Source organism: Mus caroli, chromosome 5 (assembly GCF_900094665.2).
Source record: "Mus caroli chromosome 5, CAROLI_EIJ_v1.1, whole genome shotgun sequence".
Classification (NCBI taxonomy): domain Eukaryota; kingdom Metazoa; phylum Chordata; class Mammalia; order Rodentia; family Muridae; genus Mus; species Mus caroli.
Genome location: NC_034574.1, coordinates 47085223 through 47112426, shown reverse-complemented (window position 1 = coordinate 47112426; position 27204 = coordinate 47085223). Strand labels below are relative to the sequence as shown.

General features: G+C 46.6%; 1 protein-coding gene across 1 annotated transcript in view; it reads left to right on the top strand.

Moving 5' to 3' along the window:
- The window catches only part of Sel1l3 (SEL1L family member 3), a 108638-nt gene that overhangs the window by 50483 nt on the left and 30951 nt on the right, over nt 1-27204 (top strand). Inside the window, exons 10-15 of the mRNA XM_021162875.1 lie at nt 7904-8115; nt 9300-9479; nt 17953-18072; nt 19314-19454; nt 23810-23872; nt 26478-26654. Of these exons, the coding sequence (XP_021018534.1) occupies nt 7904-8115; nt 9300-9479; nt 17953-18072; nt 19314-19454; nt 23810-23872; nt 26478-26654 (893 nt within the window). The remainder of the gene's footprint in view (nt 1-7903; nt 8116-9299; nt 9480-17952; nt 18073-19313; nt 19455-23809; nt 23873-26477; nt 26655-27204) is intronic.

Genomic DNA, 27204 nt, shown 5'->3' with positions numbered 1-27204 from the left:
CTTTTCGTCTCAGCTCCAAACTTTGTCTCTGTAACTCCTTCCATGGGTGTTTTGTTCCCAATTCTAAGAAGGGGCAAAGTGTCCACACTTTGGTCTTCTTTCTTCTTGAGTTTCATGCATTTAGCAAATTGTATCTTATATCTTGGGTATTCTAAATTTCTGGCATGCCTAGCTTTTTAATTTGGGTTCTGAGAATCGAATGCAAGTCCTCGTGGTTTTGCAAAAAGCACTTTGCCAACTAAGCTATCTTCCCAGTTGCTGTCTGATTTTGATACAGGACTTAGTAGTCCATGTTATCCCAAAACTCATAGAAAGCTCCTGCCTCAGCTTCCCAAGCACTGGGGATTCCAGGTGTCCAATACCACAAGCAGCTTTCCCTCCTGTCTTGAAGATCCTTACCTCAAAACGTCTTGAGAATCCAAGAGCCTCCCAGTGCCCAGGGATCGGTGTTCTTACCAACCTCGAATCTTTGGCAGAGGCCTTGCATCAATGAAGACCCAACATTGAGGTCTGCTTTGGCAAAGCTACCGTTCCAGTCCAGTCTGACAGAGTCCACTGGGTTCCCTCTTCCACCTTCTGTATTTCTCTCCTTTCTCTTTCATCTTGAACCTATTGCCTCTTGGGAGCTACCATCTTGTCATTGTAAAACACCGTTCAGGTTCCAGGAGCTGTGGACCCTCTCTAGAGTTAGTGAAAGTAGACTGGAATCTTTTCAGTTCTATACATACCAAAGAATTTTGGAAATGTGGCGCTCCTCCTGGTCTGGGTACCAAAGCACTCTTCAAAGGCCTTTTGGGCTATAATCTATCGGTGAGGTGTACAGGTGCCCAGATGTAAAATAGTCCTTGAGGTACAATGCACAGCCAGTTTGGAACCCATAGACTGAGTTCCTTCTGGCACTGTGCTAGGCCCTGGGGCAACCACACCGAGAGTGGGACCAGCCCACACACAGCTCTAGGCCAAGTGCCCGGGGGCGCTGTGGGGGAGGCTTGCTAAACGTTGACAGCTGATGTGCTAACACGCTGTAAAGCTCAGCTGTTCCCAATGGTGTCTTCAGTCTCAATGTATAACAGGGCTTGCTCTTCACCTCACAGAGTCTGCAAGCCTTTGAATTAAAGATGGCAGCACTCCTGGGGTACACAGCTGCAATGCATATAGATGCTCTCAAGATCCCCCTCCTCCGGCATGCCAGAGATGAGCTCAGCATCCTGATTCCCTTGCTCGATCTGGGGAATCTATCCCTGCTCTGTCCCTAAGTTTCTACTGTGCAGGGTGCTGGGGTGCCATCTGATACAAGATCCTCTGATTGAGATTTCAGCAGGGCATTTGGATAGGCCAGCCTTAACGTTGTCTCCTGAGCATTGAACTCTCTAGGAACATGGCAGTTGTTGGAGCATGGAGATAGCCCTGTTAACATTTGGGCTTTTTTTTTTTTTTTTCTGATGCTGCAACAGTAGAATTTAGCCTACATGGTTTTCATTATTTAAGAGTCATTCTGTCCATTTCATTCTTGCATTCTCCTGTCACACCGTCCTTGTCAAAATGGAGTAGTTTGAAGTCAAAAGCCCTTTGAAGAGTGCTTTGGTACCAGGACCAGTAAGGTGCCAGGTGGAACGGCACTGGGGGTTGGGCTATAGGCTTGAGGGCTGGGGACAGTAAAGAAGACCTCAAAGGCTCACATCCAATTAGGAGGGCTCCATGGTTAAAACCAGATGTCATAAAGTCAGGGATGTGTGAGGCTGGTGTGGTGGCTGTGTACCCCTGGGGATATCTACCCCAGACCAGAACGACCGGTGGTCTCCTCTCCCTCCATTCTACAGGGGTCCCACTAAGCTCACATTGCTGGTGCCAGTGCCTAGAGGAAGTCTAGAGGAAGCCAATAAATGGTGTCCTGGGATGAGGCCAGGTCCAAGCCTGGGCTTCTCTCCCAGGGCTGACACCATCTGCCTGGTTTCTACAGGGCCTCTTGCCCCAGGCTTTGGAGCATAATTTAGAGAAGTGTCTCCATACAATCAGCCAAGGGGGAGCCGGCTGCACCGGAACGCTACTTTGATTTAGATTTTGCCAACCATTCCACTGTCTGCTTGAAGACCCTAAAATACAGAGGATGGACACAATGAAAATTCGGTTATGGGACCCAGGAACGGCAGGGCATCCCTTCTCTTAGGAGCTGTGCTTGGCTGTGGGAGAGACATCACCTTTATTATTGGGAATTGGAAGGATGTATTGTTAGGTTTTAAAATACATTTATACAGAGGTTATGAAGAAGAAAACAAAGAAATGGGCTATAGTTTTTCCACCCTCAAAAAAATAACAATCCTGAAAAGACTCATGGAGGAGAGGAAGACAGGGAGAAGAGAGGAAGAGAAGGAGGAGAAGAAAGGAAAGAAGGAAGGAAGGAAGGAAGGAAGGAAGGAAGGAAGGAAGAAAGAAAGGTCGGTCTGGGTTTTTGAATCGTAGGTAAATATTTAGAAAATGAGGATGAATGGAGTTCTGGGGTAGATGTGGGGCCCTTGGATCAGTCTTCAGCACTACCCAAAAATAAAATTAACAAGGGAAGAAATCGCATCTGTCATGAACATGCTCAGACATTTTTTTTCTTGTTATTTGCTCCTAAGCAACACAGAGTAACACCTATTTCCAGAGCGTTTCCATTGTATTCGAAGGAAGGAGAAAGAGGTGCAGCGTGGATGGAACCAGTGTTCCGGGTGCTGAAAGGACAGGGCTGTCCTTGAGCACTCCATCAGCCTGCTCGCTAGCACTTGAAGCTTTGGAGCCCATCAGGACCTCAGATCAGAATGCAAATGAGAAACTCGCTGAGTGGTTTTTTTTTTAAGTCAGTAAAGTTGATGAAGAGGGCTCCTCATGACAGTGGCACGATAGTTCCTCTTTATTCTGCTCTCTTCTTTCAAACTTCTACTCTGAATGCATGTTGCCACTCAGAAGCCCGGCGCTCAAAATGGCTTTCCTATTGATGTCTCCATCTCTCTCACAAGGAACAAGGCTGCCTCTCTCCTTCTTGAATTCTCAATCAGAAACCGGCTCCAGCTCATCATGGGCCTTAAGTGGGCGGTTATCTTCTCAGAGGCTCCCATTTGCCTCTTCTAACAATCAGCACACAACGTCTGATATGAAGAAAGAGTAAAATAAGCCACGCCATGCTTAAGCGATGGCGGCTATAGCTTTTATTCCTTAGCGTCTGGTATAGAAAGAAAAAGGAAATGGAGAAGTGGGAATTTCCCATTCTGCTTGTTTGTTTATTCATTATACCATTAATCTCCTCAAACAAGACATGTTTTCAGTTACAGACCGGCTAGAAAAAAAATGCATATGCTAAACCAGATGGGTGAAATTAACAGTTTCATTAAACTGGCTTTAATACCACCAAAACCACCATGGCTTCGATTTCAGACAATAGTTACGATCCAGACTTTAACCATTGTGTGAAATGAGTAATTTTACCTTAGCATTATTATTTTTATTAAATTCACCAGTGCAGAAAATTGTTTAGAATCTTGGGCAGAGAAAATACCAATTGGTGATATTTTTCTGGGAGGGAGTTAAGAATTTTAATATAAGAAAGAAATAAGCAAGCCCTTTCAGTCTGCAGAGCTTTTTGGGCCCAGAATCGAGACTAGAGGATTCAGGGTTTGTTCCAACTTTTCCAGCAGTCTCAGCTACCTGGGTGCTCCTGATAATGATTTCTGGGGTTCTGTGCCAAGGGTCAGAGGGGCAGGTGTTTCATTTAGAGTTTCATTTCTTTTGCAGCCACCCCCTCCTCTGAGCCGTCAAAGCTGGCATCCCTGTGGCTCAGGCAAAACCCATCATCTTAGCTGGGTATTTGGCAGGTGGGCAAGGGCCAGGATGAATTGTTACCAATAATTCTGATGCCATTTTGCCAGGAATGTGCACACAGGGGCATCCGAAGGGAGAACATTCAAAGCTAAAAACATAACTAAGTAACAGTAGGATCTCTGTACTACCGAGTTCACTGAATCCATGGAGACTGTTTTTATCAGGGGAATGGTCCAGTAGATAGAGTGCTTCCCTCAACAGACAAAGGGAAAACCCAACCAGATAAGAGTGTCAGAGTCCTGCTGGAAAAGGGTGTTATTATGCAGGCATAATCCATCAGGAAAACAGAGAGAAGTGCCCAGGGCTGCCCATTGCTGCATTGTTGGCTGTAGCAAAATCACACAAAGTAACCCAACCCAAGAGTCTAAAAATAGAGAACTTGGTTCAGCCGTAAATGCGGCGTGGTTGGCCTTCTGTTCCTGTGGACTCTCAGTGCACTACAGACCATGCATCAAGGGTATTTAGAGTAGCAGGCTAGGGGGGTGGAGCTGTGGTCTCCAATGCTTGGTGTGTGTGAGGGTCCTCAGGTCAATACTTAGCACTGAAAAAAAAGAAACCCCACAATAACCAGTAATGAACATGAACATATTACAGAACATATCTGTGTTGTTATCAATCGTTACAATCCAGGGTAACACCCATTTCCTTAGCATTTCCAATATATTGGACACAAGGAATCTAGAGATGATTTAGGCTCAAGGGCGTGACCAGCCGATTAACAATGTCACAGGACATTGTCATCCACAACATTCATGCTCTAGAACCAGACAATTGAGTTGAAAAAAAATGATAATAATAATAATAATAATAATAATCACAAACAAATATCTCATAATGTTTCAAGTAAATTTAGATGTTGAGTTAGGCTGAGCCCACACTGCTCTTGGCCACAAGCTGCAGGTGGGACGCACATGATGGAGTATGCAGGAAGGTGAGTATGCACAGGAAGATGTATGATAGAGTATGCACAGGAAGATGTATGATAGAGTATGCACAGGAAGAAGTATGATAGAGTATGCATAGAAAGATGTACATTGGAACATACTCTGCCATGTGTTTACATGCCACTTGGATGACCGAGAATGTAGGGAACTGGAGCAAACCCTGGAAGTGGTGTCCCAATTACTACCATTCATTCATTCATTCATTCATTCATTCATACATTCATACTGGGAGGATGAATACACGTGGCTGCAAGCGTGTGTGAAGGTCTGAGCTCATCGTTGGTGTCTTTCCTCGATCATGTCCCACCTTTATTATTTTATTTTGTTTAGACAGGTCTCTCAGTGAACCCAAAGCATCTGGAGTAGCCTATGCTAGCTGGCCAATGAGCTTCAGGATTCCATCTGTCTCACTCGCCCTTAGGCTGGGTTACAGGCATTCATCACAATGTGTAGCTCTTTTGTGTGTGTTTTTGGGGATCTGAATTCAGGACCTCATGCTTGCACAGAACACATCACCAACTGAACTATCGCCCTACTCTTCTTTGGCATTTGCTGACTTGTGACAGCCATAGAGAGATGTTAATAATACAGAATTAATTTAAAAGAGAAAGTTGGGCCGGTGAAATGGACTAGTGGGTAAAGTGGCTTATCACAGAGCCTGAAGACCTGAGTTTGATCCCTGGGATCCAGGTAGGGGAAGGAACGGACTGACTCCTGCAAGTGGTCCTCTGACTGCCACGTGCGTGCAGCATGCATGTGCCTTCCACATAGACACACACAAATGCACAAGTAAATTTTAATAAAAGCATAAAACATATAAAAATGAAGTCAGAATCTACAGTGGCATCTTATGCCACTGGGGAAAAGGAAATGTGTATATATAAATAGATGCATTCATGCATTATTGTGCATACGAAGGAAGTCTCCACACACAGGTACCAAGCTTTTTACCAGCTTTCATCCTCACTAAAGACAGAGTGGGGGAGCAGAGACTCCTGTTTTATTTAATACCATTTGCATTGTTTGATTTGTCTTACAAAAACAAATAGTTATGTTTCTTACATAACAAACAGTTATGTCTTTTGAGAGTAAAGCAAGCAAGCAAATATGCAAACATAGAGAATATGGGAAAGGCACACTGCTGTTCAGGCAATAAGATGGCTTTTTCAGCTGCCGTGGTTCTGGGCTTTGGGGATCTATCTGTAGAGCCTAAGCTGATGCAGCTGGAGCAGAGAATCTGTCTGCCTTTCAGGGATCTTCGGGTCTGGATCATACCTGCCTTTCAGAGGCTCCCGGGGTCCAGAAGGTTGTAAACGAGTGTATCTGTTCTGTTCATGATTCCAGCCCTAGATTTTGTGATCTCTCTCTCTCTCTCTCTCTGTGTGTGTGTGTGTGTGTGTGTGTGTGTGTGTGTGTGTGTGTTTACACACACATTTATGCACCTCGATATGCCATGTGTATGCCTGTGTGTGTGGAGACTAGTGGGCACCTCTAATATTGCTGCTCAGATGCCATGTCCCTTGTTTGCTGAGGCAGGCTCTCTCATTGGCCTGAGGGTCACCAATTCCACTTGGCTGGCTGGCCAGCAAGCCTTGGACGTTTCTTAGCTCTGCCTATCTAGTACTGGAGTTACAAGCCAATGCCTCTCTACCCCTGGCTTTTTATGTGATTGCTAGGGATCAAACTCAGGTATTCATACCTGTTTTTTGGCAAGTACTTTACCAACTAAGCCATCTTCCCAGCCCTCTTGACCCCTGTTTTTAAAACGAATCACTGCAAGGGAATTACTCTTCAATAAACTTAATCCATACCTCTCATTCTCCACACACACACAAAATCTCAGCTATTCATTACTGGTGTGCTAAGAAATGTGATTTATCCATTGGCCCCCAGAACATTTTTTTAAAAGTTACTTTTTTTTCATAGGATAAAAAAAATGAAAATGTTGGACGTACCAGTTTCTAGGCAGGTAAAACTTTAGTCCAAGTTGACATTTAACTTAACATTCAAGCTGATGCTGTTTACATGTAACTCCAGTGCCGTGTTTCCTGTGACTAACACCTTTCCGTCCTGTATGGTCTTTTGTAGCACGGCGCCTACAATAGTGCCTTGCCTGTCCTAGAAGCACTTGTTGGCTGCATTCATAAATAAAAGAGATGGGTGGCAAAGACAAATTTTAGAAGATTCTAACAGTCATGTCATGGCGCCGGTACACTCAGTCTCTGGAGTTGGACGTTGATCAGCATATACATTTATGGGAGGTTTTGTAAAAGAAAGCACCAAGCATCTTAAGGCAGACCTGACAAGGCCTCATCCATGCTGGGGGGCCTGGTGGCCAGAGCAGCTTGCCTGTCCCCAAGGGGCTAAGTGTGAACTCTGACTTGTGTGATCTGCCTAGCAGGGTTCAAAGGTTGGCCGGGTTCTTTGCCAGCCTTTTCGACTGTACACAACTTATTTTGCTTCTTTGGGCCTTAATCCCTGGTGGGGAAGGAGGAGGCTAGCAATAGTAGCAGCCATCTAAGCTCTTGCAGATCCAATGGCCTCATTTGCGTAGGATGCTTGACCCTGTGTTTGGCAGCTTGTAAGCCTTCCACAGGAGTTGACTCATTCTTTTCATTAGATCGAGAGACCCACAAGCAAAACTGGAATTGAAAGATGATGAGGAAAGCGTCTCAAAATAAAACGCTCCTGCTCGGATTTTTGGGAGCGGTACCAAGGAACTATTTCTGGGATAAAACACATTCTTCTTCCCAGACTGAGAAAGGAGAGTCTCTCTGGAAGTTTCAGCAGCCCTGATTGGGCGGTGAATTACACTGAGTGAAAAACTCTCTTGAGGCATCTTCTCAGCTATGTGAGGCACATCCTTTTCCCCGGGATACTAGGCTGTCATTTAGTGCCAGAGGAAAGGCTTTTTACAGAGTGACACCACAGCTTTCCCCAAAGGGTTTAATTTACTTCCCCAGAGGGTGGTATATTTCAGGGTACTACTGCAGGACCCACCTTGTCAATAACAAACGCATTTAATTGGCTATCCTTCCTTCATCTCCAGCCACATCAGCCCCATGGTAATTAATTCTGTGTGCTTCGAATTGTGTTATTTACAGTGCCATGGAACCAAAATGACTCCGTATTAGAAATCGGTGCGAGGATATTTGAGAAGGCTGTAAAGAGACTCTCCGGCGTTGATGGCCTTCACCAAATTAGCTCTGCCATCCCCTTTCTGATGGATTCCAGCTGCTGTGGATACCATAAAGCATCCTACTACCTCACCGTCTTCTATGAAACTGGATTAAATGGACCTCGGGATCAGCTGCAGGTGGAGTATTTCATGAGTCTGGGAGCACCTGTCACCTGGATTATGTGTGCTGAGAGATGCCCCTGCTAGCACCGGATGTGTTGCAGCTCCTTGGAGTCCCCTAAAACTCTCTACACCTAGGGAAAAAATGTCCTTGGGCTGTGGAACTACACAATAACCTGTTTTCAGGGAGGAAAAAAAAAATACACATCTCCATTTCTGCACATGGCTTTCATGTTTTGGTCAACCATCCAAGGGACAGTTTGAGCAGAGCCGGCTGGGATCCTGTCCTTCAAAGTCAGGATAATATTGATAAACGCAGTGGTCCCCAGGTCGAGGTCCTCACCCCAGTTTGCTTTTTAGCTAATAAAAGTCGATGGATCTCCTTGTCGCCACATCTATCCTTCTACCATCAAAATAGATGCCGCAGTAGACAGTTTTACTTTGGGTCTTGAATCCAAATTGATTATGCAACGTGCCTAACATTCAGAGTCACATTTTCCCAAGTGTATTAGTCAGGGTTCTCCAGAAAAACAGAACCAATGGGATTTTATATATCTAGGGAAAGATTTATTCTGAGGAATCAGCCCATGCAATTATGGAGTCTGAGAAGTTCTCTGCTCTGCCATCTGCAAGCGGGAGGCCAGGCAAGCCACCGCCGCTGCTGGTGGGTTTCTAGTCAAAGCCAGAAGGGCCCATGACCAGGGAAGCTGGTAGTGGAAAGTCTACCTCTTAGACAGGAAAAGATGAGAGTCCCAGCGCAGGCACGCAGGCAGGCAGGCAGGAAGCCAAAAGGAATGAGTCCCTCCTTCCTCTGCCTTTGGGTCTTTTCAGGCTCTCAATGGGATGCTGCTCCCCCAGCCTGGGGAGGACCATCTGTGGCTGGGGAGGACCACCTGCTTTATTCAGACACCCATCTCCAAGCTTTCGTTGGAAACAGCCTACCAGACTCCCTGAGAAATGATGCTGGGTCCCTGCCAGCATAGTCACATTGATAGATAACACTATCACAAGAAAACACCATGTTCTCCAATCACTTTTAATTTCTGATCTCTGCATATGATTGCTTGTCTTTGTGTGTGTGTGTGTGTTTAGGATGGCTGGGATTAGAGAGATGGAGCAGGGCCAATGACCTTTCGGCTTTAGGGGATTTTATAACCTTATCTATACAGTCTGTGAACACTTTACCAATTTCTTCCTTACAGGGCATGCTATACAGTCTGGTTGGAGGCCAGGGCAGTGAGAGACTGTCATCAATGAATCTTGGGTACAAACACTACCAGGGTGTTGACAGCTACCCACTGGACTGGGAACTGTCCTATGCCTACTACAGCAACATTGCTACAAAGACACCCCTTGATCAGCACACACTTCAGGGAGACCAGGTACAATGGAGATGTTTGGGAGTGCTTACAGCTTGGTTATCAGGGCCTTCTGAGCAATGTGATAGTGTCTGCACCTGCATCTGTTTTATGTGTTGGCTCTTTGAGGATGTACGTTGTCTGATGGAGAGGAAAACTTTAGTGCCTTATCTTCCGTTCCCATTTCCTGCATCTGTGCAGGTTAGCAGGGGGACAGCAGGCGTGAGTCTATGTCTGTGAGCTGCCCATGAGTGAGCAAACTGGCATGTGAAGGAGAGGTGGGCTCCTGAGGCAGATTTTGATCTTGAAACAAAGAAAACATATCAGGAACATAAACATTTTGTCCATAGGAGATGCTGAGGTTAGCAGGGCAGTGGTGGTGCATGCCTTTAATCCCAGCACTTGGGAGGGAGAGGCGGGCAGATTTCTGAGTTCAAGGCCAGTCTGGTCTACAGAATGAGTTCCAGGACAGCCAGGACTACACAGAGAAACCCTGTCTCAAAAAACCAAAAGAAGACAAAAAGGGAGAAGGAAGGAAGGAAGGAAGGAAGGAAGGAAGGAAGGAAGGAAGGAAGGAAGGAAAGAAGGAGATGCTGAGGTCTGGAGATGTCAGGAGGAAACGAATCAAATTGAGAGGAGGCATTAACCCTCCTCTCAGCACCTCTGTCTGTACGTGATGAACAAGCACGGTCTACCACACACAGAGGCTAGCCTTATGTCCATCTCTGTTCCCAGTGCTGGGTGTCTGAGAAAGGGCTCCTTCATATGGACCCTGCTACTCACTGTTCCCAAGGGGCTGAGGCTTAAAGACATCATCACGGTACATTAAGGGTATAGATGAGGGAGCCTAGCAGCAGCCCCTACTTACAGGCTTCCCAGTCATGCTGACTCACCAGACAAAGCCATCAGTGGCTCACATCTGCAAAAAAACCAAACCAAACCAAAACAAAACAAAAAAAGCAGAATGCGTTAGATTAGACTCACTGATGGCTTGTTTCCGGACTGAGAATAAAAGGCTGCCAGTGAAGGTGTCAACAGAGGAATAGCAGGAAAACCTACTCAAGGCACAGACCTAGGTCCAGGAGAGGGGACAGTGGGCTGGGTGTCTTCAGGGATACAGAGGTGTGTGAGATGGTTCACGTTGATAATGCAACCTAGTTTGCTGTGAGGGTTAAGAGGGTTTCCCCCCATCTCCATAAAGGGCCAGCTGGTGAGTATTTCAAGCTTTCACTGTATGGTGAGGTTTTTTTTTTTTTTTTTTTTTTTTTTTGAACCTGCTGATCTCTGCCAGGGAAATGTGGAAACAAACGTGCATCTGGGTCTGTGTAGCCAGTATGAAGCACCATGGCAGCATTTGCCTGTGCCTGAGGGACGGAGCTGGCTAGGTCAGAATCGTTGGCTCTCAAGCTTAGTGACAAACTGGGAAGCAAACTGCCCTGGGATTGAGTCAGAAACCTACAGTGCAAAAATGCTGTTTGATACTTGGAAATAGAAAAACAACAACAACTACTGCTACAGTGGCCACTCTACTGTTGTGAAATAAACCACTCAGAGAGATGAGCCTTTCAGTGAATGTTAAATGTGGCGCAGTGAGACAAGTGGGCCTAAGGATGGAGCTCAGCTGGTAGGTCCCTTTTCTAGGGTGGACACAGACCAATCCGCAGCACTGCATGAAACCAGGTATAATCAGCACTCCAGAGGAGGGAGGACACAGGAGGATCAGGAATTGAAGGTCACTCTTGGATACATAGCAAATTCAATACCAGCTTGGGATTTGTGAGACCCTGTCCTAAGAAGGATCAGGGAAGGAGGAGGAGATGAAGAAGTGTGGAGGAGGAGGGGGAAGAAGGAAGATGGGGAGGAGGGGGAAGAGGAAGAAAAGGGACAGAAGACATAAAAAAAAAAGTCTGTCTCTATAGAGCTATTCTAACTCCTTTAGATGACATCAGGTTGGTTTTTTCCTTTTTTCAAATAAGCCTACACCCACTTAAGCCGACTATTCTCTCTGTGTATATACGTGATTTGCAAACTTTGACCTCAGTCTCACGGCAATTAATTAATATCTTCGTTGTCAAGAAATATTGCCCTACAAGAAACATTTTTACACAATCGGGTTGTAAGGCAAAGGCTGCCTTTACCTTTTCACAAAGCCCAAACATGTTCATCACATCCCGCACGTATAGATCACACGTTCAAGAACTCGAATTCGGCATCAATTAGCAGCAGGAAGCAGTGCGTTGCTGACAAGCTCCCTTTCTTTGGAAGATTTGGCATGTGAAATGTTATGATTATGAACGAAAATGTTTAATTGGTCAGAACCGGAGGAGATGAACAGAAAAGATGTGTCTCGCAGCTGAAAGGCCGTGTGATTAGGCACTGTGGGTAGGAATTATACACTTAGGGTTGTGTCATCGCTCATTTTCTTAAGAATTCATAATTAATGGCTTCTTGAAGATTGAAGCAGGTGTCAAGCGTTCATTTAAATGTCCTTTTGTTGAGGTATCTATTAATTCACCAGCATAATGTAGCAAACGAGGAGCTAGCTCTCGAAAGCCAGACCTCTCATTAGCAAGCGAAGGGTCTGTCAATAATGCCTTTCTTCCTGCTTGTTACAGCTTGGCTTCTGTGGTGCACATCTCTTTATCTTTATCAGGATTCTCACTCTGCTCCCTACTTGTGACAGAACAAGACTTTCCTTCCGGTAAAACTGGAAGGGCTCTTTTTATTCTGTGGCTTAAAAGAACTACAAATGAGTTCTTTTCCTTCAGTCCAGTTCTTAGATCCTTTCTCTCTCTCTCTCTCTCTCTCTCTCTCTCTCTCTCTCTCTCTCTCTCCCTCCCTCCCTCCCTCCCTCTCTTCCTCCTTCCCTCCCTCTACCTCCCTCTCCCTCTCCCCCCTGCCACCTCTTTCTTCCTGAGGCTTCTGAGAGGCATGGGCTGCCTCAGTCACACCCCTGGCCACAGCTGTCTCTGCATACTGACAGTACTCCGTCTTCATCTCCACCTAACTCTTTTTTACTCTTCATTTAGAGTCACAAAGGAACCTTGCCACGTGCATCTCCCTTCCTCTACTGCTAACACCTACACAAAGGACATCAATGGTTGCACTAAGAAATGGGGGTGGCCTTGACCCCCATCTAATAGCCACCCCACTTTCTCTCTTCCCCATCTCTACCCCTACTACCGCCTCATGTCCTTCATCAGCTCTCCCCTGAGCTGCTGTGACACATCTTAGGGGCAGGATTGTGTTCCTCCTAATTCAAATGTTGATGCCCTGATCCCCCCTCCCAGTAACCCTGAATATGATTGCACATAAACAGAAGGTAATGTGTGTGTGTGTGTGATGCTGTTTATTTTTTTCTGAGAGACCACACTCTCAGCTGCAACCAAGCAGAGATTGAAAGCATTCCAGAAGGACAAGGTGTCTGCCCTCAGTAGGTATTGATTTCTTCTCTTTTCACTACTTCCTAAGAAACACAGCGTAATAGCCATCTATATGTTATTTACAGTATATTAAGAATTGTAAGTAATCTAGTAGTGATTTAGAACGTGGAAGAGGAGTTGGGGCTGTGGGACAGTGGTCAAGTACATTTAAGGAACGCCTGAGGCTCGGGATTTACAATTACCATATCACATTAGATAAGAAACAGGAATCATGGATTCATTGCTTGCAGGGGTCCTGGAACTAATCCCTACGAGATACGGAGGGGTGTGTGTGTGTGTATTTATTTGTATATTCAAGTGTGTGTTCATTTGTGAACATACACATGTGAATATGGTATGGTATGTGTCCATGAATGTATGAGTGTTCATGTACACATACGTGTCTGAAGGCATGTATGTGTATGTGGAATGTGTGTGTGCATGCATCTATAATTAGACTCCTCTTATGTTTACAATGTATAGTTAGGGTTTAGAACGGGCCCCATAGTACCCAATCTACCGCAGAACATATAAGGCTTTTCTTTTCTTTTTTTTTTTTTTGTGAGTCATTCTTTATTTTAGGTAGACACATAATTGGATGTATTTATTGGGCATGGTGCAATAGTTCAACACATACAATGTAATGGTGACAGCGGGGAAATTGGCATAGCATCATCAAAGACCTATCATTGCTATGCATTGATATTGTTTTAAATCCTCTCTACTACTTCTTTTTAAATATTGGCAGCCATTGTTCCCCTACCGTGTGACAGACCCTTAGGTTCTCGTTCCTTCAATGGCAAGTGAACAGTGGGGGTGGGGGCTGCTTCTGACTCTTTTACCTGTTTGTGGGCCCTTTTCCTGGTCCAGCCTTCGTGTGATGGTATGTGCCCGGACTTATTGTTATGCTTGTTATACCATAATTGGTTGATGCCCCCAGGAACCCTGCTCTTTTCTGAGAGGAAGGGAGAAGATATGAGGGGAGGGGAGGGGAGGGGAGGGGTTACGGGGAGGGGGAGGGGAAGTGTGGTCAGGATGGAATGTATGAGACAAGCTTGTAAACCATTTCTTACTGGCACTTTCTCCCACTACCCATCCTAACTCTTGGCTACCCAGCCTTGGCCACAGCACACTGCTCACAGTCCTGGCCACGTCCAGTCTCCTTGCCTGGCTTTCTCTCTCCTTCCCTACAACTTCCTTTGGAACTGTTTTTACTGTACCATATGCTCAGCCACAGCATCCTCTGTGGCCTTGCTGGAGCTCCCACATGGCACCCAGTCACATCTCTGTCATGGCTCAGCCATGCCTGTAGAGTATGGTTAGGATTTAGAGTTCTTCAACAGATAGCATCCAGAGCGAGGACCTTGGCAGCCCACAGCTACGGCATCTATGGAATCTTGCTTCCCTTCTCTCTACCGGTGCAGTCAATACATTTCCCACCCACCCTCACCTTAAAACAAAAATGTCAGATGTCCCCTAAGAACCACCCCCTTTCACACATGGAGCCAGCAGTACAACTGGCTAGAACTGGCACTGGTTAGCAGGTGTAAGCATTGGCTAGGACACTGGCCCTGCCTCTTGCCAGCTACTCCTTGGCTCTCCGGGGCTGGCTGGACAGCAGACCACATGTCCTCAGAAGCCTGCATTTCCAGAGAATGTGGAGCTGCTGAGGCTGTCCAGCTGTCCCATCCTGATGTCTGTCTTTCCCTTTCTGTCCTGTCCCCTCTTGTTCTGTTCTCTCTTCCTCTCTCTTCCCCACTCCCTATCACCACCTTCCTTTCCTCTTCCCTTCCATCTCTTCTGCTCTTTCTATCCCTGCCTCATTCTCTCTTCTCCCTCCCCTCCCCCTCGTTCTTCCCCACCCCCACCCCCGTTCTTGGCCCTCCCCTCTCTGGCCTTTCCTGAAACTAGAGACAACAGCCTTTTACCAGGAAGAGCATCCTTGGCAGCCTGCAGACTGGGCAGAGGGAAGGAGACGAAGCTTCCCCTGGACAATGTGGCGCCTTTCTCTGATGCTTGGTCCAGGGATCCGAGGCTGGCAGTTTCCAGACACTGGTCCTCCTGGGACTTGACACCAGGCTTTAACCCTGTGATATAAGACATGAACTTTAGGGCTGCTCATTCTGCTGACACTAATTTATGAAGAAAGCAGCTACAGAGTGTTCCAGAAACCTTGGCATTTCTCAGAACAGTCCTATATGGCATCCCTGGCTCTGCATACCTGCCCCACCCCCACCCCCACTGTGCGTGTCTGCTTCTCTGGATCCCACCCCTCCCCTGGCCTCAGCATGCTATTTGAATGCATGAACAACGCTGAGCTGCCCCTCTTAAGGTCATTCTGACTCTAGGTGTTTTGGCAGGCCATCTCCTTTCTCAGAAGACACCTGATGTGGTTCAAGCTGCCACTTTAGGTACCCCAGAATCTGGAGAGGCATCCCTTTCCCTGCCTGGGTGCAGCACACAGTGTGGCTGGTCAGATTTGACTGGCTCACTCCCAGTCTGTCCACAGTTAGGGGTGATGCCTTGGGCAGCTCTTGCCTCCATTTCTCTCTCTCCTACTTGGGCACCATGACTGTCTGTCTGTCTCTCACACAGTTGTTATAGCACACAATGGTCCATCCATGTGCTGAACGGAGCTCAGCACAGGCTATGAGCTCTCAGAAAACTCTGGTCTTTGTACATCCTCTCCAAATTGTATTCCTTCTTTTTTCCTTTTCATGTAGCCCAGGCTAGCATGAAACTCACTATGTAGGATGACCTTGAACTTTAGATCCTCCAGCTTCTATCTCACCAGCACTGGGATTATAGATATGCATAAACTGTATATAGTTTATGGATATGCATAGATTACTTATAGGTCTGTAAACCTGTAAGGTCAGTATATTATTTCCATCTTCTTGAAGAGGTAGCTCAGAGGAGCTAGTCAGCTACAGTCACCCAGCACATGATTTCAGCCTAGATCTTTCTCTTTGTTCGGCACAGAATAATGGGTCACATCTTGAGTGTTCTGGAGGTGGGAGGTACTATACTAAGCCACTTTTTCTGGTTGCAGAAAAGCAGTACCGTCTAAATAAAGTAACTGGCCCAGAGCTCGAATTTAGTTAGTGGTGAGTCAGAACTGAAGTCCCCTGTGTCAAACAAGGAAGGACATGGTCCTGATAGTTTTCTCTTGCTTTGAAGTTCAATCGCAGCACATACAGAGGTGTAAGGGCCACGGAGCCAGAAGCAAATTTGTTCTTTTCTTATAGCTATGCATGGCTGCTCAGGTTCCTCTCCAGAGATGTGGACTTAGCCAAGACCTAGCTGACTGTGCCCACAGAGAGTCCACTGTGCATGGGAGGGCAGGGAACATTGAAACAGTCCTCCATACACTTCTTTTCAGGGCCACTGCTCCTTCAAGGGAGACTAAGGGCCAGGCATATGTGTGAGCCAGCCTAGATTTGACTCCTAAGCTTAAAGCTATGATCTGGGCGTGGGTGTCCACTGGGGTAAGGAGCGGGGTAGTGCCTGGCAAACCACTCGTGAGGGTCACTGGTAGGTCATCAGTGCCAGCTAGAGTCTCAGAGACCCAAGAGCATGAAGCTCTCAGGGAGAACTGCCTCCAAGTCTCGGGATAGGAAGGAAATAAAAAACAAGCAAAACAGAGAATTCTTTACCAAGGCAGATCAAGCTTCTGTGCACCCAGGCTCCTCACAGAAAACAAAAGTGTTCTTGGAGTGCCAGCTGAGATCTCACCTACCCTGACATAGCCATATGGAGACCATGAGACTCACTGTCTCCCAAATGAGACTGAAGATCTCTGTGGAGTCCTCACTAGCCTGGCTTTCGGGGCAGAACATGAGAGCTGAGTTCATGTTTTCACTTCAGGAGCCTCCACATGACTTTGTCTGTAAACTGGGTGTGTGGGGGAGGGGAAGGGGAAGTGAGTCACAACTTTATTGAGGGGATTAAATGAAGATGTGTTGAACACCCTGCTGCCATAGTTGATTTCAGTAAAGGGACAAGGCCATCATCATTGCTCCCATGTTGAACTTGGCAGAATAAATCGCACTGGGTCCTGAGCCTTGCAGGGCTCCTCAGTCCCAGTCCTTTAATGATCCCCCAGTCCTTTAATGATCCCAACAGGGACCCTGGGCCCCACACAGTCCCAGCACAGGAGGCAGCTGAGAGGCGGTCTAAGGAACAGAGCTATAGACCAGACCAGAATCTGCTATTGAATAAGTTTCTCAATGAACAAAGGCAGTCAGAAGGGAAATCAGGTCTGATTCCTCATTCTCTAAGTAAAAATTCTCTCTCAATATCTCACACCTGCCTGTGGCATGGCAGAGCATGGATCGCTTGCTCCAGGGTCCCTCTGTGGTGTACATAAGACACAAAACAATGGGAGCCGGTGTCTAACACAGAGCCAGGGAGGGGAGGAGGGAGAAGGAGCCAGAACGTATACATTGAGATGGATCTTATTTTCTCCAAAGAAGTCAACTATCTGACAGGCCGTGTGCAAATTCCAATTCCCCCATGAACTCTCCCTCTGGGTTCATCATTTAGAGCATACAGAACATCCCCATCTCAAATTCTTAAGAATTTAGCATGCTTGATTTTTTTTTCTCAAGGTACATTTCTAAATTGGGGGCTATAACAGAACTGAGGCTGAGCCTGTGAAATAAACGTGTTTGTTTATGTCAGATAATGATGCTTCAGTAAAGATTAAGGTCATAGAAAATATCAATTTACTCTTTTTTGGTGCTGTCGGGAAGGAGAGCTGAGAATCACGACACCAGGCAGACTTTTGAACAAGCTTGAATAATGAAGTGGGAGTGGGGAAAAAAAATCCCGACTTCCCCAAACAAATACTTTGATAGAAGCAAACATCAATGCTGATATGCAGGACGTGGTCCATCCGTTTAAAGATAATTCATTCCCGTGACGGTGTAGTCACGCCTAAGATTTAAGTTATTCATCTGGGTTTTGCTTGAACAATTGCTGGCTTGAAGATATTATGTCCGTGGATGCTCTTGGCATTTGGGTGTTTACCTCCTCTTTCCTTTCCCTCCCCTTTCCCTTCTCTTTCTTTTTAGGCATATGTTGAAACTATTAGGCTCAAAGATGATGAAATACTCAAAGTCCAAACCAAAGAAGATGGCGATGTCTTTATGTGGCTGAAGCACGAAGCTACCCGTGGCAACGCAGCAGCACAGGTGCGGGCAAGCCGGTCTTGGAGCATTTGTCAGTCATTTCAGCTGAGGTTACAAAGTAACAAAGCCTCCCCATTCTCTGCCGCTTAAAGCGATGCTGCTGTATCTTCTGCTTGCCATCATGTCTCCTGGAGTTCTTGCCTCTTTAGAGCCAGGGGGATGAGGCTTCTGCATGTACTTTAATTCTTTATTCTCAACCTAAGCCATGTTATATGCAATTACTAGCATATATTAATTGTTATGTGATATGGGTTTCATTATGATATTTTCATACACATGCATAATGTATTTCAATTTCAGTTACTCCTCCCACTGTTCCCTCTTCTCTTCCCAACAAGTTCCCTTCTACTTCCCTGAGAGAAGAAAGGAGAGGGAGAGAGGAAGGGAGGGGAGGAGGGAGAAGGAGAAAACCCAGCGAGTTCTGCTAGGGTTGTTTACAGGAGCAGGCTCACCCCTGGAGACAGCATTTCCCTAACCCTCATTGGCTCTTAACCTCTCCCCCTTCCATGGTAGATCTCTTAATAAATGCCGCATGCAGGTAATCACACCTGCTGTGGATTCCAGAGTGGCAGGTGTAGTGAGAGGACTGGAGCAACAGCTCAGCCCTTCAGAGCATTTCCTGCTCTAGTAGAGAACCCAGGCTCAGTTCCCACATGGGAGGCTCACAACTGCCTGTAACTCCAACTCCAGAGGACCTGGTGCCCTCTTCTGGTCACCAGGGGCTCCTGCATATATGTGATGCACCCCAAACTTTCTTGGGTATACACATATACCCATAAAATGGTAAGTAACCCCTTTTTAAAAGCAGACAGGGGCCTGGTGATATGGCTCAGTTGGATAAGGTTACTTGCCACCAAGCTTGATGGCCAGCTTATCTGAACTTGATCTCTGGGACCCACTGGTAGAAGAGAGAACTAACTCCCGGAAGTTGTTTTAGACCTATGTTAGTGTGTGTGTGTGTGTGTGTGTGTGTGTGCACTCCCCCTCCCGCCCCCTGTCCCCCATACACACATAGGAGTGTAACAGTCATGCTATGCCTGGAAGGCAGCATCCCACACCTCTCCCCACTGCTTCCTCTGGCCCTTGTGTTCTTTCTGCCCCCACTTCTAAGACATTCCCTGAGCCTGTGCGAGGTTGATACAGATGTCCCATTTGTGGCTGGTCATTCAGCCTCTTCTCCCATTCCCTCAAGTGCAAAACAGTACCTAGGAAACTCACTGTTCTGAGTTGCTGTTGTCTTTAAGCAACGATTGGCTCAGATGCTCTTCTGGGGACAGCAAGGGGTGGCCAAGAACCCTGAGGCCGCTATCGAATGGTACGCGAAGGGGGCCCTGGAGACGGAGGATCCGGCGCTGATATATGACTACGCCATTGTGCTATTCAAGGTAAGAATCACTTAATTTGAACTAAAATTGTTCGATTCTCATAATAGACATCCTGAGACATTTCCTGTGGGTGTGCAGGCAAACAGAAAGTCTAAGAACAAGCAGCTGTCACCTGTGATGGAGAGGGACCCGCTGGAAGGGACGAGTCAGAAGCACTTCCCTGGGCACATTTTTAATTGACAATCTTACAGTTGACATGTGGCTTCTCTCTACTTCTGTGACATTCTGAAGGTGACACCCATATTTCATGGTTTGGTACGTGGCCACCAGCCCCATGGTGCTGCACGTTTGTCACTGGTTCAACAGAGCGTGTTTGGGACAGATCTCAACATTCCCAAAGATAGAGAATAAAGAACCAGGTTGAAAGCTTTGGAGGAAGGTCAGGGAAGAGTCTAGGAGACATAGGATGGGTATTAGAGTCCCACCTTTACACCCATGTGGATAGCTCTGAAGAACCTTATGTATTCTGGGGTGGTGTTCATGATCACAGACCGAATGAAACAAGATGGCCAGGGGGCTTTGAGAACTGAAACATGAGCGTGCCTTTCACAAGAGAATCATTGTTCCCACTGATGAATGGAGGACCCTGTGTAACATAAACTAGAACATTGAATTCTCATCGCCTGGAGATGTTATATGTCATGTTAGTGTCTTATATGCATATGAAGCAACAGAAGCACCCAGCCGGTGCATATTGAAAATGGAATAGGGATCCAGGGTGGGCTGGCTTTAAAATCTGTGGTCTGCATATCCAAATGCAGATGTATGAAATCACTAATCTCAGAAAAGGCCCCCATCCAAGTATGAAGCAGACCTTACCCTACTTAGTTTCTGAGATCAGACTAGAGCAGGTACACTCAGGGTGGTATAGCTGCAGACCTGTGCTTGGAAAAGGGAGATGCATTGGCTTCGGTAAGGACATGCTTGGTCTTTACTTATGCCCATGCTCCAAATGAATGTCATCAAACAACTGCAAATCACCTGTGTTCCTGGCCAGGCCCGGCTCCAGATCCACAGCTGTGGTCACTCACTGACAACCATGATCTTGCTCCAGCTCAATCCTCTCTCTACACCCTAATTGGAGCCTGAGAGCCTATCGGTTGTTATGGTTTCCAAATTGAGACCTAGACCTTCTCTTTCCAGGCACCAAATCAACAGAAATTATTTGAATCTTCACCATATGCCAGCGTGTTTATCTAATACATATCCATTCTGTGCTGGCCACGTGCCAGCCTGTGTGCTCCGGTGCTCAGTGGAGGGACATATGGAGGCATGAGTCACATCCCTGGCCTCAGAGGGCTCGTACAGTGGAGGAGAAGATAGGGGACAGAAATGGGGTTGAGGAGAGATACCCGCCCACCAGGGATGGGACTGGACACCATGCAAAGTCCAGAGGAGGAAGCGTGAGCCGGGCACTGTTTCTGCCCACCAGGATCTGGCAGTGTAGAGTGGGACACATTCTACATGTGTGCATCTGTGACTGTGGCTCTTGTTTCCCACATTGTAAAGCTTTTTGTGTTTTCCCAGTGTCGTTGAATTCTAGCGAAGCTATCTCTGGGTAGTATGCAGGAAGCCTTTATCACCATCTCAGGGAAGAGTGTCGCCTCTGGCAAGGAACTCTCTTTAAATATAGTGCACATAGAAGGGCCTCCCATGGACATGGGCATTCTGGGTGAAAAGGTGATGATGTGCCCAACGTCCCATGTGCAAAGATGGTACCAGAGTGAAGGTATGGCTCCAAGGTGGCCATGTGCATCTCATCTGGCATTTCCTGATGGTGAAGCCTTGACTTTGACATGGTTTGTCCTCTGTCACTGCATTCAAAGGCTGATCATCAAACACACAGGCTGCCAGTGTATGGCATTGGTCTCCTTTAAGAACTTTCCGTACTGCTCAGATTAGCATATGGTGCAGTCTTTGGGCAAGAAGTTGTGTGATTAAGCTGACAAGAATGCTAGATTAGCTAGCAAGGATACTGGAAACATTTCTGCCCTGGAAATGGGAATATCTGGGTTCAGGGTTATGCTGTAGTTCCGTGAGCCTTTGTATAAATCAACTACCCCGGGTCTGGTTAACTCCTTCAAAACAAAGAGCTGAGAAAGATGAACGTAGGTTCCATTATTCTGTTTCTGATGCATGGGTCCAAAGTTATCATATTCCTGACCCAATTCTTCTGAGTGTCCTTCTGCATTCTCCTTCCTCTTCCTCACTAATTAAATGGCGTTATGGCATTGTCTCAGTTAAATTTCTATTGCTGTGGTGAAACACCATGACTAAAAGCAAGTTGGGAAGAAAAGGTTTATTTGACTTACACTTCCACATTGCTGTTCATCATCAAAGGAAGTCAGGACAGGAACTCAACCAGGAAAGGAACCTGTAAGCAGGAGCTGATGCAAAAGCCATGGAGGGGTGCTGCCTACTGGCTTGCTCCTCATGGCTTGCTCAGCCTTGCTTTCTTATAGAACCCAGGACCACCAGCCCAGGGATGGCACTGCCCACAATGGGCTGGGCCCTTCCCTATTGATCACTAATTAAGAAAATACCCCATAGCTGGATCTTATGGAGGCATTTTCTTTTTTGTTTGTTTTGTTTTGTGGGGAATGGGTCAGGACAGGGTTTCCCTGTGTAGCCCTGACTGCCCCAGAATTGGCTCTGTAGACCAGGCTGGCCTCAAACTCATAGCAATCCACCTGCCTTAATCTCCTGAGTGCTACCACCACCAGGCTATCGACATTTTCTTAGTTGAGGTTCCTTCCTCTTAGATGACTCTAGCTTGTGTCAAGTTGACATAAACTATCCAGCACAAACATACTTGCGAAAAATATTTTCATCCTACCTTTTGGTTTGGTTTTATTAAATAAGTAAGTTAGGGTCCAGTAGAAACGTGGGTAGAATTCAACCTTTAGTTTGATTTCTACTTCTATTGGGGATCCTGAAAACTATAGAGCTAAGCAAACACTGTGTCTTTCTCATACCATGCAGGAAGTTAGGGGTCATTTTAGTTTCTCAGAATAGAACCAAAATACATAGTAGAAAGTGAAGTATGGTGGTCTGAGGCTCAGTCTGCTTTCCTGGCTTCGAATCCTGCCTCCCATTCTCACATACCATACAGTTCTGGGAAGTCTGAGGTGGATGGGGATGTCAGGGCTCCCCTGTAGGCTTAGGTGTGGTGATGTGGGTGCTGGCCCATGATCACACTGTGTGTTGATCACCACCTCCAGTTGTTATAGAGCCAACCAAACAGAGCAGATGCCCAATTCATGCAAAGAAAGCCCTCCCCGTGGTCACATCACGTGACCCCATTTGTCTTATCTAAGCTGAGGGAGGTTGGCTGGGGCATTGGGAGAGTAGAGGGGACCCGTGATTATGAATAAATCTGGAGCAACGGCGATCGTCAGTTGACTCTCCTTCTACTTTGTGTCAAGACCTCAGGGACCCTTTTGGTCCCCACTCACGGATCCACCATTTCCCTCACATAGTCCTCTAGACGCCTGAGTTAGGTGATTTTTTTTTTTTTTTTTTTTTTGGTTTTTCGAGACAGGGTTTCTCTGTATAGCTCTGGCTGTCCTGGAACTCACTCTGTAGACCAGGCTGGCCTCGAACTCAGAAATCCACCTGCCTCTGCCTCCTGAGTGCTGGGACTAAAGGCGTGCGCCACCACGCCCGGCTGGTGATTTTTGCAACAAGAACACCAAAGCCCATTTCTCTATACAGAGGACAAGCCACCTCTTCTGGAAGTCTCACATTTGCTAGAAGGAAACTTGTTAGCTTCTGCCTCTTGCCTCAGGTGCAGGCAACTGATTTCCCAGGGTCCTTCCTCTTTTTCAGTACACTCTCAAACTGAGTCAGAAGTCACTGCGAGTCATCCCTCAGGGACCTGAGCCAATGACTCTTGACTGTTTCCACACAGAGAACATGTTTTATCTGGGTGTCAAATTAGATAACCCCAGAGGAAAGCATCCAGGATGACCAAATCCACCCAACCTGCCTCACAGATTCAACCCCCTCCCCAGCATGTATGAGTGACAGGGACACAGTTCTCACCACAATCAATGGAGGTGATCGATGGCTGATGAAGCGGGAAGTTGGGGCTCGTGGCTGTTCCACAAACATGAGCAAGATGATGGTGATGATGATGGTGGCGGTGGTGATGATGATGATAACAATGGTGTCTTGAAATACTGCTGAGTCTAGAACTGCTTAAGATTGGGGGGGGGTTGTTCTGTTTTGTTTTGCTTTTTAAAGGTTCAGGGTTTATATGTAAGTATTTTCTATTGAATGCTGGAGTCTCTGTGATGCCTGTGAGGATTCGGGGTTTATTTTTCTCATAATCATTGCTGTTTATCAATGTTTAGGGTCAAGGAGTTAAAAAGAACAGACGGCTCGCCTTAGAGCTCATGAAGAAAGCTGCTTCCAAGGTAACCCATGCATATTGTCAGGAGGAAACAGCTCCTCTCACGCCCACGCTCTCAGAAAGCCTTGCAAGCAAATGGCCAGCTTTCTTCCACAAAGCTGAGGTGGGAGCAGGGTGGGGAGGGGTCCCCCGGCGCAGCAACTAGTCATTTTTAAGTTATAACACACACATAATCTTGCCACAATGAGGACAGCACCATTCAAAGGCTCAATGTACCTTGCCACCAATAGAATCGGCTGATTTTGTTTGAAGGCTAAAATTATAATCAGGAGCTGCCCTGATAACAAGCAGTGGGGCTCCTTGGAATTGAATGAGGAGAACGGCTATTGAATTAGGAAAACCAAAGCCTAATTTCCTGGAAAGTTAACCCTCTTCTGACCAGTTCCCGTTTGCTTCTTGTGCTTCGAGGGGCTGCTCTCACCAAGGTCAGAGCTCTGTGATTAGTATGCCTTTGTTACTATTTATACTTCAGTCAGCTGGTTTCAATAGGACCCTGCAGAATGGAGGCCACAATAGCACTTGAATAAAGACACAAGCAGGTGCGCCCATGCACACACATGTGTGCAGACTTCATGTCCAAATGCATGCATGCTTGCACCTGTGGGTAGACACACAAATGAATAGATTCATAGAAGTCACCGATTCTCCACTTGTCAGGGGACTCTCTTGCTCTTTTTGGTCCCTGGCTAGTCCTTTGTTCTCAAGGCTTCTGAAACTCCACCATGCTAACTTTTCTCCCAACTTTTTTTTTTTCCCTTGGGGAAGCTCAGAGCATCCTACCCTTTAGACTGGAAAGTTGCAGCAGGGAGTAAGAGATTCAGAGAAGGCTCTTCTATCTAGGTGCTAGCAGTGCACGTGATCCTGCTTGTTAAGTGCGTACCTGCTACTGACCCAATGCAGAGACGTAGATAAGCAGTTCAGTGATGGTCACTGCATTTACTGTGTCCAGGGCATCCTCAGGTGGGGTTGTGTGAGACTCGTTGGGGCAGATGTGAATGTGCACCTCTCAGTCCTCCACCCTTACCTAGTGGTGAATTCCCCTTCAGCCTGCCTTATTTCAGATTACAAAGCAGATTTTTCAGAGTCTCTGTGCCCTTGAGTGCTGTGTGACTCTTTCATTCAGCAAGGACTCACTAAGAGCCCGGCATTTCCCAGGGTTGCTTACGACTCAGTCTTGGAATTCGAAGGCACACAGGGGCAGATCTGTTGATCCAACTACAGAGATGTTCAGAACAAGAGTTGAGTACTAAGCAACATGACTGGATTTCTTTTGGGCTCCCGAACAGAACCCAGTGTGATTCTCAGAGAAGACCGAGCTTTCCACAGGTCTTCTCTGGCAGGTGGCAGGTAATCGAAATCTGGTTGTGTCTTCTTCAAGTTAGCCATGAGAAGCCATTCAGATACCCCCTTACCCTGCACATGTCCCTAAAAAGTTTATTGCCATTTTATAGCATGGCTTGGTCTATTACTTTTTTAGACAGTGTCTGCAGTACTTACAGGGAGATTACATTGTCCTAGACTCAACAGAATCCTCCTGTGGGTGTCATGGTGCTGACTGTGCTCAAGTGGTCCACTTATTCTAGGTATCTCAGTGACCTGCAGGTATGACCCTCCACCTTAAGGGTGTAGGGTTTTGTTTTGCTACTGCAGTCAGAGTGTAGCTTCAGTTCATATCATTCATGGCATTCATTGCTTAAGTGTCTACTCCCTGATGAAAAGGGAAGCTAAACTGATGTTTCCACAATGAAGCTATCCTTACAAGTCACAGACACAAGGGCACAGTTGGTCTTCCTCTCCCCTATCCCCCCCCCCATTATTTTGGTCAGGCAAGAAGTGAGAATCGAGAGCTTGGTGTATACCAGATATGTTATGGCAAAGCAGGATTATTCTTGTCCTGTAAGATAACCAAGCTTTCACAATCTAACATCCAATGCACTCAGTAAGAACAAGGATGCTAGAGCACAGACTGACTTAAGCAGCCCCTTCCTTAGAGCCCACATTACCAGCTCAGTTTTGAATCCATCCCTCTCATCCCTCCCTGCTGCTCCAGCCCCTATTAGACCCTGAGTCCCATCAGAGCTGGGGATGCCAACTCATCTCGGAGCACCAAAGCTGCTCTGAGATGCGAGTGGATTGTCACAGCTGCTGCCCTCGGAGACTTATTGGTGTTTAGGGCAGAAAAATCAACAGATGGACAGGCGGGGTCACCTAGAAACCATCCCAAGCCAGCTCAGGAATCAGACTCAAACATCCTGCTGCAACCCAGTTCTCATGAATGTGAAGGGCATGCTGGATCCTGCTGGGTGCGGAGAGGCATCTGCAGGGGTATTACGTAAGAGCCCATAGGCATTGAGCGATGATTTGGGGACCAGCGTCACTACTGAGCTGGAAGGCAGAAAACCCAGCAGCAGCCGGGCAGAATCCACCTGGGAAGTCTCTTAGGCAGGCTCATGCTGTCTGGCAGCTAGCTTTCCTTAGTGCCATCTGCCCCTCGAAAAAGAGAAAGGGAAAGACTGGGGAAGAATGCTGCCACAGCAACGCCTCCAGATGCCTTTAGATTTCATAATAATAATAATATTAATAACTTTCCCTCTTGTTCTAAAATTTAGGGATTGCATCAGGCTGTCAATGGCCTGGGATGGTATTACCACAAGTTCAGGAAAAATTATGCCAAAGCAGCCAAGTACTGGTTAAAGGCAGAAGAAATGGGGAACCCAGATGCGTCTTACAATCTTGGGGTCCTGTATTTGGATGGCATTTTCCCGGGAGTTCCTGGAAGGAATCTGGTGAGTGAGCCTGAGAAAGCTCTTCATCCGGCCAATGGCTGGTCAAGAATACTTGTGGATGGCATGCTGAGTGCCCCACCTGGAGTAGGCATGGCGTGGAACAGTGAGATGCCAGGGCTGTACATGATTGACTACCAAAGATATTTCAAAGGTTGGTCGAAGAAATAGGATTTTTGCCGATGGGCTGGTGTCTTAGTTAGGGTTTTACTGCTGTGAACAGACACCATGACCAAGGAAACTCTTATAAGGACAATATTTAATTAGGGATGACTTACAGGTTCAGAAGTTTAGTCCTATATCATCAAGGTTGGAGCATGGCACAGTCTAAGTAGTCATGGTGCAGGAGGAGCTGAGAGTTCTACATCTTCATCTGAAGGCTGCAAGGAGAAGACTGGTTTCCAGGTAGCAAGGAGGAAGGTCTTAAAACCCAGACTCAAAATGATACACTTCCTCCAACAAGGCCACACCCACTCCGACAAGGCCACACCACCTACTAGTACCATTCCATGTGCCAAACATACTGAAGCCACCACAGTTGGTCTGTGGCTAT